The sequence below is a fragment of the Syngnathus floridae genome, chromosome 11, assembly GCF_059516105.1.
Source record: "Syngnathus floridae isolate MCC-2025c chromosome 11, RoL_Sflo_1.0, whole genome shotgun sequence".
NCBI classification, from domain to species: domain Eukaryota; kingdom Metazoa; phylum Chordata; class Actinopteri; order Syngnathiformes; family Syngnathidae; genus Syngnathus; species Syngnathus floridae.
Genome location: NC_142423.1, coordinates 14,396,764 through 14,415,800, shown reverse-complemented (window position 1 = coordinate 14,415,800; position 19,037 = coordinate 14,396,764). Strand labels below are relative to the sequence as shown.

At 41.1% G+C, this 19,037-nt stretch overlaps 1 protein-coding gene and 1 long non-coding RNA gene across 2 annotated transcripts in view; one reads left to right on the top strand and one right to left on the bottom strand.

Annotated features, from left to right (window-relative positions):
* Nucleotides 1-19,037, top strand: part of LOC148391329 (uncharacterized) — a 131,975-nt gene that overhangs the window by 75,648 nt on the left and 37,290 nt on the right. The window contains exons 4-5 of the long non-coding RNA XR_015861233.1: nt 10,094-10,263; nt 13,859-14,004. This is a non-coding gene — a long non-coding RNA (uncharacterized LOC148391329). The remainder of the gene's footprint in view (nt 1-10,093; nt 10,264-13,858; nt 14,005-19,037) is intronic.
* The window catches only part of LOC148391330 (metabotropic glutamate receptor 4-like), an 87,568-nt gene that overhangs the window by 33,344 nt on the left and 35,187 nt on the right, over nt 1-19,037 (bottom strand). Inside the window, exon 3 of the mRNA XM_088389269.1 lies at nt 7,687-7,903. Within this exon, the coding sequence (XP_088245395.1) occupies nt 7,687-7,903 (217 nt within the window). The remainder of the gene's footprint in view (nt 1-7,686; nt 7,904-19,037) is intronic.

Sequence of the window (19,037 nt, the reverse complement as noted above, 5' to 3'; positions counted from 1 at the left end):
CCTTTTTCTTGATGCTAGCTTTGCCTCGCAAAAAAAAATCAATGTATTATTTACAGACAGAAGCACACACTGTTCTGTTACAAAAGGACACTTGATGGGGAAACAGCACCAAAAAGGAACAGCAGATGACTTCATGGCATCTGAAAGACTATTTTATTTTATTGAAATTATTTTAGAGGGAGGTGACAGATAATCGGTGAGGAGGCGTTTTTGTTCGCTTCTTTTTATCATGTTATCACTTGTTTTAATTAAAGCCTACACGATACGTGACGTGTCGAGTGAAGCCGCTGGCAGTTGTTGCGGCAATTTTAACGCTGCTTTTAGATTTGAAGTCACAAAGATTTATGCGTTTGTTATTTCTATCCAGGCCAGCATGGTGGTCTAGCGTGGGGTTCGACGACCTGAGCCATTTGAACAAAAAAAGGAAATACGGGAGCCGCAAAATCCTTTTGACATCTAAAGATTGTTTGCATGCAAGGAAAAAATATTTGTAACCACAGGAAAAAAAGGTCATGAGTAGAAGCTTACTTTCATAGTCAACGCTCAATGTTTATTTGAGTCCTCATCTTGTTCATGAAATAAAAATCCAACCTTAAATGACCCAAGTGGCGTAAACCAAAAACCCACTTTGCTCCGTTATGCCTTGTCGTTTTATTTTGCCATTTTATATAACCTCAGCGTGCGGCGTCTGCACACCAGGCATGGAAAATGCATAGCAATGTCGAAAAATCTCTCTCAACACGATAATCACTCAGAATAATCTTGTTAAGACATCCACTAATCTGTTCCCACTGGAAGGCAATGCACATTCCATAAAGGGAGGCCCAAAGCCCAATTTTAGCCCAAAATGTGAGGCCAAGGAGCCAAGTGCTTGTGTCGGCTGGCCCAGGCTGTGGCTGGTAGCAACGTTTCCCCAAACGATTGCTGCGTAAAATGCCGCACTTTTGGCTTCCTCAAATGCAGGTGTATGTTCTATGCGTGCGCCAGCCTCCGGCTAAGTCATTAATAAGGCCCACAAATGATGATAGCCGCCTTATTGATTCTGCATTCCCCACCCCCACCCCCTACCCGCACACCACAATGCTTCGCCTCAGTAAACACAGGCGTCATGATTGTTGACCCCCGACAGCCCCCGTTCATCGATCGTGCCGCTGATGTTGGTGAAGCCACATTGTCGGATAGTGCGGAGGATAAATACATAGATATGTTGGATCGATTTAAGTGATGAATTAGGACAATGACATTTGAAAGAAGATTTATTGTGAAAATACATGGCGGCATACCACTTGACAAACGTCCATACTCTGATGAGTACTTGGAATTTGGTCTCATTGTTTTGAGAGTATATTTAATAGACAATTTCACATTAGGGTTGCTGGTAATGGTGTAGGATCAATGAATGATGGAAAAGTAAAGGAAGATTTTGACTGCAAGGTCTAAGAACTAGGAAGTAAATTGAATCTTAAAAGTCAAGCGTCGGAATTGTTGTGTTTGGTTTCACTGACTGCAGGGTAGACATATTGCTAATCAGCAGGTGAATTATACTTGCATGTTTTCCTCATTTGAACTCTTAATGAGAGCTGGCGTCTTTCACCAAGCTCACACTTTGATGGGATTTCCTGTGCCCCGTTGTTTGTGTTGGCCACTAAATTAGCAGGACGCATAAATAGTCCATTTTCTTTTTAGAGCTAGATCTCTTAAAAAAAAAAAAAAAGCCAGTTGGGACATTCCAAATCAAATTTAAATCACTCTAATAGAAATAAATGTGTATTTATGCTAAAAAATATACATTCGAAGCAATGTCTTCATCAATCTGTCCATTTTTGAGAGAGTTTATTCTTATTAGCTATCCAAGATGACTTCTGGCAAGAGAAGACAATCAGCCATTCACACCTAGACGTCCTTACGGCGAGTACGGCATTTTTCAAAATATATTCTCATCCATAACTGAGGCTAGGAATCAGCCTGTTTCTGCTGGGAATCAGTAAAATTCAGCCCCACCCCGCCGTCTTTTTCCTTTCAGATGTTTTGTTTAGTGCTAATGGAATAATAGCAATCCTATTTGTATCTCACTGTGCTGCCTATTACCATATGGAAATCTTGTTTGTGTCTTCTTTTTTTTTTCCCCCCACGTCTCTCTAAATGCAATCCGGTTCCTCTCGTCAAGGTTACTTTGCACACTGCTCTTTTAGGTTCAACTCAACTGCATTTTTTGCTCCATTAGTGCAAGCACACCATTCGACAAATGAACAAAAAGTGTATCACAATGGTGCTCGTGGATGTTGCCAAGGAATGAGTTATGAATACACCAGAGCAAAATTGAGTTGGATGTTAAAAGGGGCCAAAAACGTCATTGTATTTTAGCAGACACATGAATCAACTTCTTTTAATATTACTCCCCTCTTAAAAAATAAAATATAAAGGAAAGAAAAAGGAGATTTTACAATTTGATGGCGTGTAAACAAATAGTTGGCTATCTGAATTACCTGCAACAAATCAAGTATGAAATAATCAGAGGTTGGAGTAATTCAGGATGTGCAATTCAAAAGTTTTGAATCTTAACCTTCAACTTCCAAGTTACTTTGACAAACATCAAGCCAAATCGAGTCCCCGCTGAACTTCAACGATGTCGGACGTGGCAAAATGAGTTTATTTGTGAAGATATCGCAATCACTTGCTCCTTTAAAATGTATCATCAAAGCAGAACTCATAATCCCAAACTATTGTTTTGATTGTATTATGTTATTCCACTTCATTTGTGTATTTTAAGGCGAATACGATGGCCACATCCAATCGGCGATAACGTGCTGACATACTGCTCAAATTGACCATTCTGCTCAATTGCGGTGTCTGCAGCAAATGGAAGGATCGCACTTTACACAAGTACAGACAAATCTGCTTTTTAAGGGCAATTTTGGGTGCTTGCCATTTACTGGAAACTAGGGTAGGTAAAAACCCTTACACGGTACAGATTGTTTTTCACTGAAAAATCTATACGACACACATTCTATACACTGACTTTAACTCGTGACAAATTATTGTTCATCATCATTGCCCCCCCGACCCTACACGCACACGTACACCCACAGTAAGGATGGATGGCCCAGTTTTCAATGAGGTAATCAATAACTCGTAAGTCAATATTCTAATTTAAAACTAATCCTACAGGTGCTCTAACACTTAAGTGGCTCTAAGGGCCTGCAAGCCCACATGCAGACAGACAAAAAATCACATTTCTTCTCAATCTTTGGAGATTAGTTTAAATGATTTCAATCATTAAAAAAAAATTGCTTACAGAATTAGAAAATGTGATTAATGGCACTGATTTAAAAAAATAAACTAAAAAAAAAAAGTGGGATGAATAGGTGAGAAAAAAATTTATTTGCCAGACACCACAAATATCAAAATGGTATAGAGGGAACATAATCCCCCGAAAGTACTGCCTAATCATTGAGAATTTATTATCCTGCTGATTATTCCAACGAGTAATAAAGGAATTGAATGGATTTGGAGTGGTACTTTTTCCCCTAACCCTTCTTCAGTGTAAATTGGTTCAGAAAAAAAGCGTAAAATAAGGTAATCTACGTTGTTTTTCGGCCTACAACACGAGGTGTAAATCATCCTCTGAGTATTTCTGTTTATTTTCCTCTGTTAACATACTGTCTTGGCTTCCCTTATCTGTTGCAATTCACATTGCATGTTTCTGCCAATTGGTGCTGAATCCCCCTAAGGGTACTTCGGGATCAATTAAACATCTCCCCCCTTCCCACTACCACCATCTCCCGTAACCTCCCCCACATCCTAATCTATGGCTTCTGCTTCTCGACTTTTGCTCCATTTGAACCTTTCCTTGCATGAGAAATGAGGTGACAGGCAATTATTCCCACATACATCACATGAGGCGCTGAGCTTTTTCCGACAGAACGACATGATAACTAATGTTCTGGATCAAGGGTCACGTGGTGTGACTTGCTTAAGAAAATTGCCTGGTGTGATACATCTCCTACTAAGAGGGTCACTCCACCGTTAAGTCGGCGAGGCAGCCAAATCATCAATCAGCTCGTCGGCTCACCCAATTAAGCCACGGCGCCTAATTGTTAAGCAAATTGCAACAGGACAAATCTGAAGGGACTTGAAGGGGTTATTTTGGTCTTGCCACCTAATAAAGATGTTGAGAGGGTTACAGTGCTCAGATATTAGCCGGCTTTGCGGATGGAAGCCGGAACGTCACGCTTGATCCGTCCCTGTGGGTGACGGCTACGACCGGCGTTTAAAAATATCTGCTTTTATTGCTTTGTGTTAAGACAAGACAAGGGACATCTCTCGAGTGCCATCTTACCGGAGAATTTACATGAACGTCAACAGCAAACTAAGGCTGGATTTACGCTGCGGGTCCGAGTGGCTGATTCTGACTTAACGCTTGGTTAACCCATGTTCAAGTGACCCAGATCTGATATTGGCAAGAGCTGTTTCAAGATTTATCGCGGTTTTAAAAATTCATGGTTTCAAAACCGTAATCGTTTGAATGAGCAGTTCAGATAATGGATGGATGTCCAGAGTCTGAGCTGCACTGTTTTTGTTTGTAGAGTAATAGGGCTTTAGCATGAGGCAGCTATAAATGTGAGAAATAAATGCAACAAATGGATCGTGACACCAGCGTCCCAACTATTTGCACCCGTATCAGTTTGGGGTACTGGTGCGGCCAAATAATAAATCCCATTTTGACAGCCACTACATGTTTGATTTCTGTTTCAAGTAGCTATATTACGTTGAAATCTGTTCCCCCTCAGGGTGATTTATCATCATTTCGATGAACACCAATCTTTGCATCGAGTGCCATCAATTCCCACACCCGAGCGGTCACTTGTCCTTTCGTTTATGACCGTACATTCCCTGGAAATAAATCACCCTGGTACCTATAATTTGATTTTTCATGGTTGATTTCATGAGTGTCAGTGAGGTATTTGGAGAATGGTTATTTGCGACTACATGTTTACTGTATTTGGGGAGATTATATGATGAACAAACAGTTATTTTACTGGGCAGCTGAGTTGCGGAACAAAATATGACTGTTCTTGTTAAACAGTGCTTTTTAATTTTGTGTCTTTGGAAAATTAATCATCGTTGGATGTTCTTAAGAAAATCTTATGTATTCAAATATTCATTCTTGAAGTGTAGTCTCATGTATTGGCTTCTATAGAGTATGTAATGCTATTGACTTTTTCATTTTGCATTCTCTGCATGTATCAACTTAGTCACCCAAAGTAAGGAGCTAAAGCTTGTAATCCCCCTCATCAAACGGAGATGGCAGTGACTCCATTAGTAGGCTTTCTCGTGGCTGTCGAGCGGGCTGTCGGTTTGCCGGGGAAATCTTGTTAGGGGTCTTATTGACACTGTGTTTCATTAAGTTGATTAATGACATCTATTGGGGGGGATGTTCCAAAGTAATCAACATCTCTGAGAGGCTTGTCTGCACTCAAATTTGCGACTCAGTCTCAAATGAATACAGTATTTAGTTTTCTCAATTCATTTAAGAATAAGAAATCTCAGTCTGTTTGTAATATTGCTTATGTTTTGGACAAAATGTCATTCAGCAAAGTTTCACACAAACACAGTCTTACTTCCTCAATATATGTCCTGTAAAGTTACTTACTGTAAAGTCTTCCACAACCAAATTTGGTCAGATGAATTAAAACTATCAACTACATAGAAGTCAAATTGTCAGTTGGATGTACGTATAGTCAAGCCCAGAATTATTCACACCCAAAATTGCATTGCGTTGCATAAAATCTTGGCGTCATCTGCTCCCATCCAATTCTGCACACTTTCCAGGAAAGTCTACCTTTATCCTCTCGCATTCTCATACAGTGAAGTTTGACAAGCAACTTGTTGTTTCAATTTGGACAGCAAACACTTCCACTTATGTTTCCCAACTCATATTTGTTTTTACAGAAGTAATTTCACTTTATCACAGTGAGAGGATGGCATCCTGGGTCAGCTCATGATAGATACCAATCGGCTGGAAATGTACCAAGAAAGAGAGTGTTCAAGGCCACGGTGTTTACCAGACATGATAAACTGAAAAGCAGAAATCAACCGGTCCCTTCACTCGGTCTTTTTATATATTCTCATATTCAGCACCTACCTCGCTTTCTTCTCTCTTTTATTGCTCGTTCTCTTTAGGGAGGCAAGCAGACTATGAATTCAAAGCAGGTCACGTCGGGGTTGTTGCTGAAGCAGCTGACTATCATAATTCACTGGACTGCTTTCTGTAAATATTAAGCCTTAAACAATGGAATCAAGCAGGCTCGTGGAATTATAAAACACTTACACAAAGTGAAATATAAGCTTAATTTTCTTCCGCAGTCTCGACACCAAGTTTTTAATGAAGACTCGTCCTCACTGGGAGGAAATATTGACTTTGAATGTAATTGCCAATGAGCCCTGATTCATCCCTCATATTTAATACTGTTTGTACAAAATCACAAACGGAGTGATGGGCTGGAATTAAAAGTTGCATCATACAGTGACAAGCATGTGCTGGAAGTGCTTGGTGGAGGCGACTCCACAGGAATCACAGAAAGGAGCGCTGCAGAGGAGTTTGTGGCGTTGCCAATCTGGTATCGTGCTGATGCTGCTGCGGTGCCAAGAGCGCTTTCATGGTGCACAGTCAGACACCCACTCTTTTGGAGACCATCAAAAGGAGAACGTATGTTCCTCAGCATTCTGTGACTTTTTTTTTTAGCTAAGCCAAACACACAAAAAAACCTCTCTAATATTGATGGGCTGTCTCTGGATATTGGGCCCTGTGCAAGTTATTTCCAACATTTTAGGGCTGCAACTAATGATTTTGATTAATTATGTTTTAAATTCCAACAAACATGGGTAGTTACTATCTAATGGCGTTACTTTTTTACTTCCAACAACGGAACTGTGTGAGCATCTTCCATCATCTGCAAGGTTCATTTCTCATAGCCTGCAAACATAATATAAAGACTGCACTTTTACAGAAGGGGATGTGTTTTTCAAAAAGACAGCGCTAATCAATACACAAGTGGATTCCATACCTCATTCGTAGACGCAACCGAGCGCAAGGAAAAAAATAAAAGTACCCAGTACTCCAAAGTGCTATAGCATATAGCACTTTGGAGTACTGGGTAAAGTCTGCCGCTCAGTTCTGCGAGGCAGGGTTTGGGTCCCACCTTTGATCTTCCTGTATAGAGTTTGCATAGATTTTATCTGGCGCTTTTCCGAACGTCCATTTTCCAAGAACGCAAACGTTAGGTTCATGTAAGACTCTAAATTGTATGTAACTCGTCATTTGTGGAGTGAGTGGTCAAGGTTGTACCTCACATCTCTTGCCAAAGCTTTTGCTGGGAAAGGCTTCAGAAGATGACTAGCAGAGTATGTCTGATGCCTCGAACCCCTTTAGATGTTATATATGGTAACTCATTGATGTCGCATATATGAAGCCTTGTCATTTTTAAAAGCAATAAGAAACCTTTTAGAGATTCTATCAAAGGGCTTTCAACGTCTTCCTTGTTCTGAAACTAATTAATATGTTCCTGTGCAGCATAGTACAATATGTCCACTCGGATAAGTTGATGAAAGGGAAAATCTGCGCCGCCACCTTTAGCACTCCACTCCCCCCCCCCCCCAACCCACACGCTCTCTCAACTCACTTACCATCCTCCCGAGATTTCTGGATGAACGCTTCGACTCCACTCTCGCCGTAGTTGCCCTCCGAGGCCACGGTGGAGACGTAATTCCAACGCATGGCTTTGACAATGTCCACCATGGCCTGAGCTTGGTACGTGTCCGGCGGGACCACCCGGGAGAAGAAGTCGTAGCGGGTGTTGTCGCTCAGTTCCGGAGCTGTGGAGGCGTAGCTCACTTGGGGGATCTGGAAATAAAGAACAACACTGACGTCATTCTGTTTGGAAATGGTTTCTGGCTTCTTGAAGACTCTGGACTGACTGTCTTTGATATCGACAACATTGTCTTGGATATAGTAGATCAGATGAAGACATGTTCGCTGAGGACTGTCTCGGCTTTGGTGTATTCAATATAAATGGTGTATTCAACTTTGTGATGTTTACAAAAAGATCTAGATGAAGCCTTTGTGACTTCTCTGTGAGACCTGTTTCACAAGACATGTTCACAAACATTTCCGTTAGATTGGTTATGTTGGAAACATCCAAAATACATTTTCACCTGGAAATTGTTGATGAAAAAAAACCTTTGTGGATATTACTGAAATGGGGGCCAAAGGTGTTGAAAATAAAATGAATATTACACTCCATCTTTCAGTGACACACATAAGACTGCCATTTGGAGTTTTGATATTTACACCAAGAGCTGACAAGTGCACCTGGCAATTATTTCTTGTCAGCTACAGTATGTTACTCGGTGTAAGCTCTTCAGCGGGTACAGTCTGAATCCCAAAATAACACTTTTTTTTTGATGTAGCAGGCACACTGAAACCTGTCAAAGTGATGCATGGTTTGCTGATAGAAATGCACAAATTGCACCTTGTTTAATATTTCAACATGTCTCTGATTAAATGTCGTTGATTTTCTTGGTTTTCAGGAGGTGGGAAATACATCACCTTTGCAAAACAAGATTAGATGGGAACTAACAATATGCTTTTTAACACAGTTGGGCATGCAAATGTGATCAATCTGTCATTCGTCATTATTTCAGTTCTTCTGATAGACATGTCCACCTGAATTCTTTTTTTTTTTTGCTATTGTATCCATCTGAATCTTCTATTTAGAGCATGGTCACGCTGCCAACTCCAAAAAGCACGACAGTTTCCCATTTGGATCCCTCTCAAAAGTTGCACCAGTGTCTTTCATCCCTAAAGTTAAGTCCAGAAAACTTCATCCCTCCGGTTTGTCAGTGTACCTGGGCTTGGCAGGAGATGTGTGTTTGCATCGTGTGCAGCCATATGCTTTCAACAGCGGACAACTCAGCAGAGAGGCTCGGAATAAAGTGTCTATATGGGGATTTTATTTTTTCCGCTTCATACTAGCAGGCCACGATGCTCACTAACAGACTGCGTCAGGGTTGGTGCCAGACGATCAGTACAGGAATCCCCTTCCTCCCATCATAATTCAGCATGCTGATGTAATGCTAGCATAGCAACAAGCAATACTAAGTGTCTGTGCGTTTGCTTTTACTTTGACTTTTTTGTAATGCCACCATATAAGCGGGACCAGCGATGACCAAGGGTGTAAAACCGAAAACTATAATGCAGGAAATAAAATGCAGGATAATCCCGATTTGACTTGGGAAGTAAATATTCACATTTCCACACATATGAACTATATTACCAATAAATGGGTAGAAGTGTGGCGCAGCAATAAAAAGTATTCAGTATGTAACCTTTTCAGTCCTGGCAGTTGTTTACAATATGACCTCATCCTTCCATTGGCTCCAGCACATGAGTCATGTTCCCCCCAATTGAAGGTGAACATCACCCTTGAGCCTCCCATTATTCATCCCTGTGGTAAAATAGCGTGCTAAACACAAGCGAACAGCCGGCAGGTACATCGACCTGGCATTGTTATGTTAATAACTTCCCACCTGTGCTTTTTTTTTTCCCGTTCCTCCTGTCTTCGCTAATCCCTCCACGGAAACATCTTCATTGTTTACTCCGCCGCCTGATGCAAATTGAACAATTACATGCTGTCATCATTGAGGGTTAAGGCCATCTGTCTGTAGACTTTCAATGCCACATGGCAAATGGTTGTTAGGGATTAAGTTTTTTGCCAGTGTAGTTGTCGTCACATAAAAGCCAAATAAAACGCAAAACAGGGACAGGGACTTTCTGATTCTGCCGTTATCAAATTGACCTCTATGTGGTGGAGTCACAAAAAAAGACACAATGATGCTCTACCACAGCAATAAATTGCGCCCTGTCATATGCTTATCTTTTCATTTTGTCTATGGATGCATTACAAAAAAGCCATCACAAATGCATCACAATAAGTTACATGTCCTGTTTTATTGTCATACCCCATCTGTGCCAAAGAAAAAGCGCACAAAATACTGCTCCTGATACAATGCTACTTGTGTCTTTCTTTAACAGATGGGACTCTGACTCCATAAGCACACATAAGAGGTGCTTCATAGAATCCCCGGGCCTCTTGGACACTCAAAAGAACCACCAGGGAGCCCACCAGGCCCTTAAAATGGAGGAGCAAACAAGGAGCTCAGATTTCGAGTGGTTTATACCCTGTTGGCAGACAGATTATTCTGGTATGTAAAAGATGTGGATGGTTTTGCACATGAAATACAACATGGTCTTCAGACATGGGCGTCATCGCTGGGTCCATGTAAAAAGCTAAATGTTATTACAAAGTACAGTCAGCATGTTTTCACAGCTGTAAAGCAAACGTTCAGCACAGCATGCATGGTCTCACAGCTGTGCCGCAAGCATATCACAATACAGCTCGCATTAGAATTACTGCAATGCTTTTACAAGTAACTCAATCATGCAGCTTTTTTTTTTTTTGTCCTTCGAAAGTTGAATTGCATCAAATAAACCCCTAGTAGTCGCTGCAGTTAAGAAAATAAACTGACAGTCGGGTATTTGAGGAAATATGGTGGTTTTTGGCCATAGCGTAGATTGAAGCCATGTGGTAAAGAAAGCCTAAAATACGTACAAGTTAAGTCCCATTGGCTTAGTCTCATCCTCTCAATTCAGTCTGCTGTCAAAATATTAAAGGTCAAATGTGAGATATGGAAATGTTATGGAGCAGTCCAAAGCTGGCCTAGTAAATCTCTAGGTGTTTTTTTTTTCTTCTGGGGGACAGGTGAGGTTAAAGCAATATACTTTAAAGAGACACTGCACAGACGTTATGAGAGTACCTTATCAGGGGACTTTAGTAGATTATGTATTTGAATCGTGTTAAAAGAGCTCTTCTTCCCCATTGAATTCTGCTCAAAATGACAGATATCTAATATTAAATATTATTGAGAAATAAGAGCGAAACACTATTTGATATTGCTCCGCAGGATGCATGCCACATTTTATTCAAATATACTTTTGTTATAGAAAGAGTTTATTTATCAAATTGTTTGTGTATTCTACCACAAAAAGAATTAACATTGGTGAGACCTGGTGTGACAGATGAGCAAGTCGCATATGATGTAAAGTCATTACAACCAACATAATAGATCACAACAATACACTAAGAGAGACAAATTAGGTTTCTTTGTGTAATAATATAACGGACATAATCAATTAATTTCCACTACTGTGCACCTCGGCACTTCATATCACGACGCCTCAATTGAAACGACGGCATAAAGTCCCCATTGTTTGCCGCGCAATCTCGCAGCGGCGAGAATCTGATTTGTGGTATCATTATGCGGGGATTGCTTTTCCATTCAAGAGGTTTCGCCATTTGCTGCTCGACTTACTCCGACAAAGTCAAACTTTCATCTGTGCCTCGGCGGCTGACGGCAATTAGGAGGGTGTCTGGCTACTGGAGAGGCGCTGCTGCCTTTGAGCTCAATGTAAACATTTCGAGTACATCTATATACTTATCGCCGAAAAGTGCCCAGTTTCTGTCCACGAGCTATAAAGTGTCGAGCTGCTATCCACAGCATTAAAGTCATGAAGAAATCAAGAAGTGTTGACTTGCAGACAATCCGTGGTACTAAGCAATCCAAACAAAATGGACACGATATGAATATTTGTTGGTGATGCAAATTCCCTGGCTTGTTCTATAAATAGCAACTGTCCTGCATGTGACACTCTGGACTGTTAAGGGGTTAAAAAAATATATATTTTTTGTGTATTTCTGTATTGTGGAGTCAACATTTTGTGGGGGTGTTCTGGAACGTAACCCCCGTGATAGAGGAGGGTTTACTGTAGTTAGTTGAGTTTCATTGCATTGCATGAAGTATAGTATGTCAAGCTTGAGGCCCTGCACATATCCAAACTTGCTTTTGATGTAACTTTGGTCTTATGTTGCCAAAAGCCAACTGCTCACACAGAAACCTTTTGAGGACAAAAAAAAAAAAAAAAAAAAGCTTGAATGAAAAAGTGATCTTTTAGTTACATAGAACAAAACTACACACTGGACTGGTCAGCATTCAATCACAGGGCACATATGATGGGAACTGAAGCCACGCTCTCTCATTAAACATTAAAGAGTAAATCTTCCATAGAAGCTAGTAGGTTAAAAAGAAGCACCACGAGGGAGGTTCTCTTTTTACAAGCTTGAAGGCATTCCCCGGTATATGAAAAGCTCTATATATAAAAACATACACGCTGTCAGCGTCCACTACGACTGAATGATGGCTTTGGTGCCAAGATAGGAAGTGCAAGTACGGCAGGAGTCTGCAAGTGCGCAGAAAGGCTCTGATCAAATACCTAAAAAAAAGAAAAAGATATAGAAGAGCCTCTCTCCGCAGGTAAAATTTGTCTACCTTGCTGGGCATTCTTTTCCATCTTCTGTTGAAAGCCTCGATAGTAGGTTACTGGGGCATCTGGAGATGTGGTTGACGCAAAAAAAAAAGTCTTTGTAGCTGGAGCTGACTATTAAACACACATCATCACGGGAGGGGTGGAAGGATCTAAGTTTTTTTCCCCAGTGGATGCAAAGGAAGAACACTGTCAAAGTTGTCTGTTGAGTTAGTATTTGCTGAAGGACACATAGTGGAGGCTGTGAATATAAATGAAATAACCACGTACATTCTGCCTGTGTCCTTGTAGATAGTAATGCAGGAAAAATGCCATTATTGAGTAGTTTTGTTGTTGTTCTGATTCCAGTCACAGCACTGGGGATTAGTGCTTTGCACATCTGCCTAACAGTCAAAAGGTCTCCAGTTTAAATTTTGGCTCAAGCATTCCAGTGTGGGCTTGTCATGTTCTCCCCATGCTTGTTTCTCACGCTCCAAAACCATGCACTTGAAGACTCTAAATTGATCATTGCAGTTTTGTGATGCAATCACATTACCAGTGCTCAGAAACATTCTGGAGCCCCACGAGGCTGCGTATTGAGCCATTTCCTGTATACACCCTTGACCGCATCAGCTCACCTGCCAGGACAAACTAGCAGCATGAGCCTCGCTCGGTCTCCTCACAGAGAACCATTCTTTTCTGAACTGCCATAAAGTCACCACTCATTCCACCCAGCCACCTACATTTAAATGTCACGAAACAAAAGAGTAAACAATCACAATCAGTCCTTCTACTCTGCTGTACCACATCACCATCAACAACAAAGCAGTAGAAATAGCAGGCAGTTTTAAGTACCTCGGTGGAATAGGGGACAGTAAACTCTCCTTTGACATTCAAACGCGGAGTCACCAGAGACTTCTGCCCATAAACTCAGAGGACAATACGATGCCGCTCAACAACTCTCTTTGTGACTGTGTGTGGATACAAATTCAATCAAATCTGAGTTTTGTGCAAAAAGAAATAAAACATTGCAAGGTTGGACATGTGCATTGAAAATTTAGAGGTCAAATTTAATTCACCTGTGAAGTTTAGCTTCATTGTGAAAAGACCATTATCCCTCACTTTCTCTAAGTCGTCTGTCTACTTTAGTGTTTCTTTGAATGAAACCTGACCTCCTGTTTGGCGATTTTCATTCTTTTTTTGTGTGGGTGCACATTTAAGCCTTGTTGAAGGTCTTGAACTGCATAAACGTCCTTGTTTTTATTGTGCTTTATTAAAAATGCACAGCTCCCCACCGCTCTGGGGAAAGGAAGACTTGACATTCAGGGGGTGGGTTTTGTAGCTTGAACTTACAATCAGTTTGGACAGCCAGCTCGCCGAGGTTTTTCAAAAAACAAAGTTAGTGAACACAATTTAAATTGTCTGTTGTTTTTCTTCTAGTCGCTGGCACAGCAGCTCCCTGCACCCCCTGAACTCTATGGATGGATAATAGGCATGGCAAATGGACAGACGGGTGGAAGTATAATTGAGAATGTAGTTCCTGTCTGTGGTAACACAATTAGCTGAAGACAAAGCTGCAGGAGGAGGTTTGAACTCGATTTTTCCACTTGAGCTCACCCTGACTATAGTGCTTCTCACATCCCCTGTGTATTCTATGTCAATACAGCATTAACTCCAAATTTCAACCATAAATCTGCTTTTTAAAATTGTCCATTATTGCGAATTGGATCCAAATTTCATGAAACCTTTGTTAACTAACTGTACTGGCAATGTTTTGACGAGCATTTCAAAAGAAACTCAAAAGTCGTTGTCTCTAGATCTTTACTGAGTGCTGCTTTTGTCAAACAGAACAAAAAGATGGCATCAAATGTAAGACACTGGTCACAGAGTATCTAAATCTTAGTCCTTTCTTCGCAGTTGGTGAATAATTACTCGGGCCACGAGTCCTATTGAATGAACGTCAATGGAACCTCCCAAAATACCGAAATAAAACCGATAATGGCACGCATAAAATACAGTTATCCGGTCACAGGAATGAAGCTAACTCGATGACCTCGAGTTTGTCTGATAGCAGCTGCTTCGTGACTGCGTTCAAGGAATGTGGGAGAGGTTTAACCGACACCAGCCTTTTTTGGGACTGGAATATTGAAAGCTCAGCCCCGAGGTGCACATGAAATGCAAGGGGGGTAATTAACATTCACTGCCCTTCACAAGTATACTTTTATATTATGTTTTTTCTTCACATTTGAAACTAATTGACTGATGCACTGTTGCACAACCACAAGTAGATTATATTTATGCCCCATTATAAAAGAATGGAAAAGGTCAGAATCAAACTTTTTTTGTATGGGGTCCCTATTGATCATCCCTATTTTTGTAATTTATCCTGAGGTTCTTTGTGCATTACTCAATTGACCTTAACCGCTGTAAATATTGACAATAAGTTATCTTTTCAAAATGTAGCTAGAAAAAAATAAATGGGTGGTGTGTGTGGTGCCAGTGGTGAATATTTAGCAATCATAAATATCCACCAAGCAGCATCAGTCTCACTTCACGCGTTGGTCAATAAGCTATTATCGGCCGCAGCGTTCAGTTGAATAACTGGCTGTGCAACGATGACTCGTGGTTCATTTCTCAGACTTGCGGGTGTATTTGGGACTTTTGCTTTAAAAAATGGTGTCTTTAGTTTATTGAACTATAGCAGTCTGACTAACGACATCCAGTTCAAACCAAGTTCACACGCGAGCTATGAATACTTTTGAGTCTTGAGGCTTTGATAGCTTAAGATGATACAAGCTGATTTTACAAGACTTTGGTTCTGCAATTGACTACTGAACAATCCGGGGTGAACCTTGCCTCTCTTAAACGCATCACTAATGACCTGAAACTTGGCATCTCAAAGACAAAAAGAACCTTCCACTTCAAGCTTGTTTATTATCGTGTAAATTATTTAAAATATTAATATTCACGTGCTACTTTCTTGATGTATTTTTAATGAGACGCACCTAAGAAATAGCTGCCGTCTGAATTAAACCTGAAAAAAAAATCTCAGCATTTTGATGACACATTGCAAAAAAAAAGAAACCAGATGGTGTTCATTCATGTAGTTGATGTTGCATATGCGCAATCAGGTTTAACATAACACATTAGTGTAGAGTTGCATACGTTGGAAAACTACATGTCACTTTGTATTTTTTGACAAGCTCTGCAATAAGAGAGCCAACACTTTATATTACTTTATAATATTTACAATTGCTAGCCCCAAACCTTGAGTTAATTGGGACTACGAATAAATCTGAACACAACTCGCACCACATGATAATGACAATAATCTTTTAGACTAGAGATATCAGACCTCATCTCATCATCTAAGCCTTTGCGCTCTTTCACGGTCCAAGAAAAGCCTTTAAATTTGGGTTGAATATTGCTTGAATCTGCTTTTAATAAACCACAGTGAAAAATGAACACAGATACCAGTCCTAATCCTTTATGTGAAAAACAGTTCCTCCCCCCCATGCTGGTCACTGTAGTAAATTAAAATCAAGGCTGTGTAACAAATATGCTGTTATTTGCACTCGCGCACTCTGGGGCAAGCAATTTCCATTTAGAGCAGCTCATTTCAATACCCAGTTTGTAATTCAACTTGTAAAGATATTTCGTCTTTAATTCTGTCCGTCTCTGAATACATAGGCCAGTTGAAGATTTTTATCTTAAAATATAAAGTGTGCAGGCAAGCATGCGATTAATGGTATCTTTTCCCAGGGTGGGCTGCGGCTCGCTCTTAACTGCATTTGGGGTGCAATAATAAATATTCTCCCCGTGAATTCATTAGTATGCAAGGTGCTGCTGGCAGCTGCTCTGCATTTATGAACAATATCCACTTGGCGCATACAGCCGAGGAGAAATGCGGTAAAAAGAAAGAAAGAAATAAAAGAGTGAAGAACACAGACAAATAAAAGAGTCCTTTCAGCCTGGTGACTCCATCCGTTTGTTGTTCCACTTTCAAATCTGCTTTTTTGCCTCAATAGCGATCAAGAGCAGACCGAAAGAGAAACATAGCTCATGCCCTTTCATCCAATAAAAGCGGGTAATAATATAGAAAATGGAAGGCCGCTCCCTCACAGGACAATGTGGTGGAGACGCTTAGAAAATAAAACAAAATATACTTCATGTTGGAATTGACAATAAAACGCGATCAATCCTTACGAAATCTATCAAAGGGCGCTCTCCGCGAGCTGTCAAAGTAAAAAGGAGATCATCTTTATTCAGTGCCTTTGTGACACTTGTCACTTGCCCACTCTCCGTCATGAAGCACACTGCAAGAAACACCATTCACATTTCAGTCCAAATTCCCAAAGATCAGGCTTTCCCGTCCAGCTTTAGACTGGATAAACCCTGCAGAATCCTCTTTCCTGGATGCTCCCTCTTGCTTTCCCTTTGTTGTTTAATGAATAAAAGTCTCAATTATTGATGCTTTTCCAGTGCCTCGGTGATTAAAAATGTGCCCCTTCAAAGCCATGCTGGGGTTAATGCAGGTGATATAGTGGCCAGGGTAAAAAGGGGGAAATAGAGAGAGAGCCTGATTAATTTTTGATGATTACTGAAGGGTCCCCCACTGGGCCGCTTGACAGTCTGACCCCGTGGAAAACTGGAGGAAGGCGAGAGCTGATGTGATGGCAATCGATGAGCCGTTGACTGTAAGCCGACAGATGTCAACGTCATTGGTTTCATTTCACCGATCGGCTGACAGTCAAATTTGAGAAAATGTCGCTCTTAAGACGTCATCATCATCGAACTTCCAAAATTACCATTTTGGAATAACAAGTGCAGAGCTTAAAGACAAGCTTTAGACTGAAGGACTTTGTGCAAGCTATGTCTCTTGGGCGTATCGTGTCGCTATATTAGTATATTAGTATATAAGTATAGCTTCTAATCAATGGGGGCTAGCGTAATAAGACAAAAGCTCGCAACGATCTCGTCTGTGATTGCGCCGTTTACCAATGGCGGCAGCCGATAATGGTAAGTGACAGATGAGAAGACTCAGATGGCAACGTTTCCATGACAACGCAAGTCTGGGAATAACCGCTCGCAACCTGGGGTGTCATTGACAAAGTGTTGACTGGCGGCAGAATTGCTTTTTTGTGCCGTCACCCTTTCGGGGTTACGGCTGGTTCACAAATTGGTTGAGGGAAAGGTGACTCGAAGGTGATCACCACCACAGGGTTCATCACGCTGAACAACTTTAACACTGTGATGGTGTCTTTAACGTGTTGTATTTTTGCACCTGTGAGACGCAGGATGTAGCGTTCGCAACATCACAGTGTTTGGAGCGAGTCAAGCTGCTAGTCAAACTATTTTTAGCAATCTCTGTGACATCTTTTTTCAGAGAAGCAAGCAGGTGTTGGGGAGCCTTTATTGCTACTCTGGCAGCATTTCAAGGCCACAGGCGGTCGCTTAATTACAGGGTAGTCCCCGCCCCCCCCAAAAAAAAAATCCTGCATGATCTGCATCTCGATATTTGCTCCGTGACCGTTGGACTGAATGTATCGTCAACTCAATTTGGAGTACAATGCTGCAATCGAGAAAGCAGAAGAAGCGGCAAGGTTCTGAATAGCAGATCAGGGCGGGCGGATTTACCGCGTTCTCGACTCGACCCCTCTCGACTTGAAATACACAAGGCCTTTGATTGCCTGACATACGCTTTCAATCAAAGCCTTTTGAGAGCAATTCCACCAGCCGGGCTTTGTCGTCTATATTTTCCCAATTGTTTAGAGTCCTGATGTGGAGGAGCACTCAGCGGCGTCGATCAGTTTCACCCCACCCACCCGCTTCTTGCCTCCGCAGATGAGAAAATTACCATTTCTTGTGCATTAGACATTTCCTTTGTAGTCATCCGAATGTGTCAAATCTAAGGCTTACTAGAGTTGTTAGCTTATATCCCACTTTAGAACGATGACATCCATTAATGAATGTTCAATTGAACTTAATTGCCTGGTAAACACCAGAGTTTTTGATCAGTCAATAATGGACTAATGACTGATGTTTTTACGTGTATGTGCAAAAACACTGAAAAGCCTCCATGAAAACGAAGTCAGCGGAGGCATGTTTAAGGTAGATAAGGTGGAACCAATCGACAGTTCCGGGGAGCAGAAGACATTTTATTGGCAAGCCAGTTGATAGTCCACCCCTCCACTCCCTCACCAGCACATCAAATAAATTCCGCTGTTACAGCAACTGGTGAAAATGGCATTGGTCACAGCGAGGTGTTGGAAATGGAAGTGGCACAGCTGTGAGCTTTTTCCTGCGGAATCCAGCTTTTCCTTTTTTAAGCGGACGACTGGAATCTCCAAAGATACAGTTTTCACTCAGAAGTCACAATATTAACATATTTACCAGAGGTTGAAGGTTAGCCTTCAGAGTTAAGGTTGGTGTTAGTTTTGGATCGGAGTTAAGGTCAGAAGCTATCCAAATTTGTAAGACCATCCAGGTATGAACTTTGCCAGTTCAAAGGTCAACCAACCCCAAACTACTCAAGTATTTCATTATTGCTTCTTCCGATGGTAATTGTCTTAAATGAACAATGTGACATGCCTACTTCCTCTCTGCATGCATGGATCAT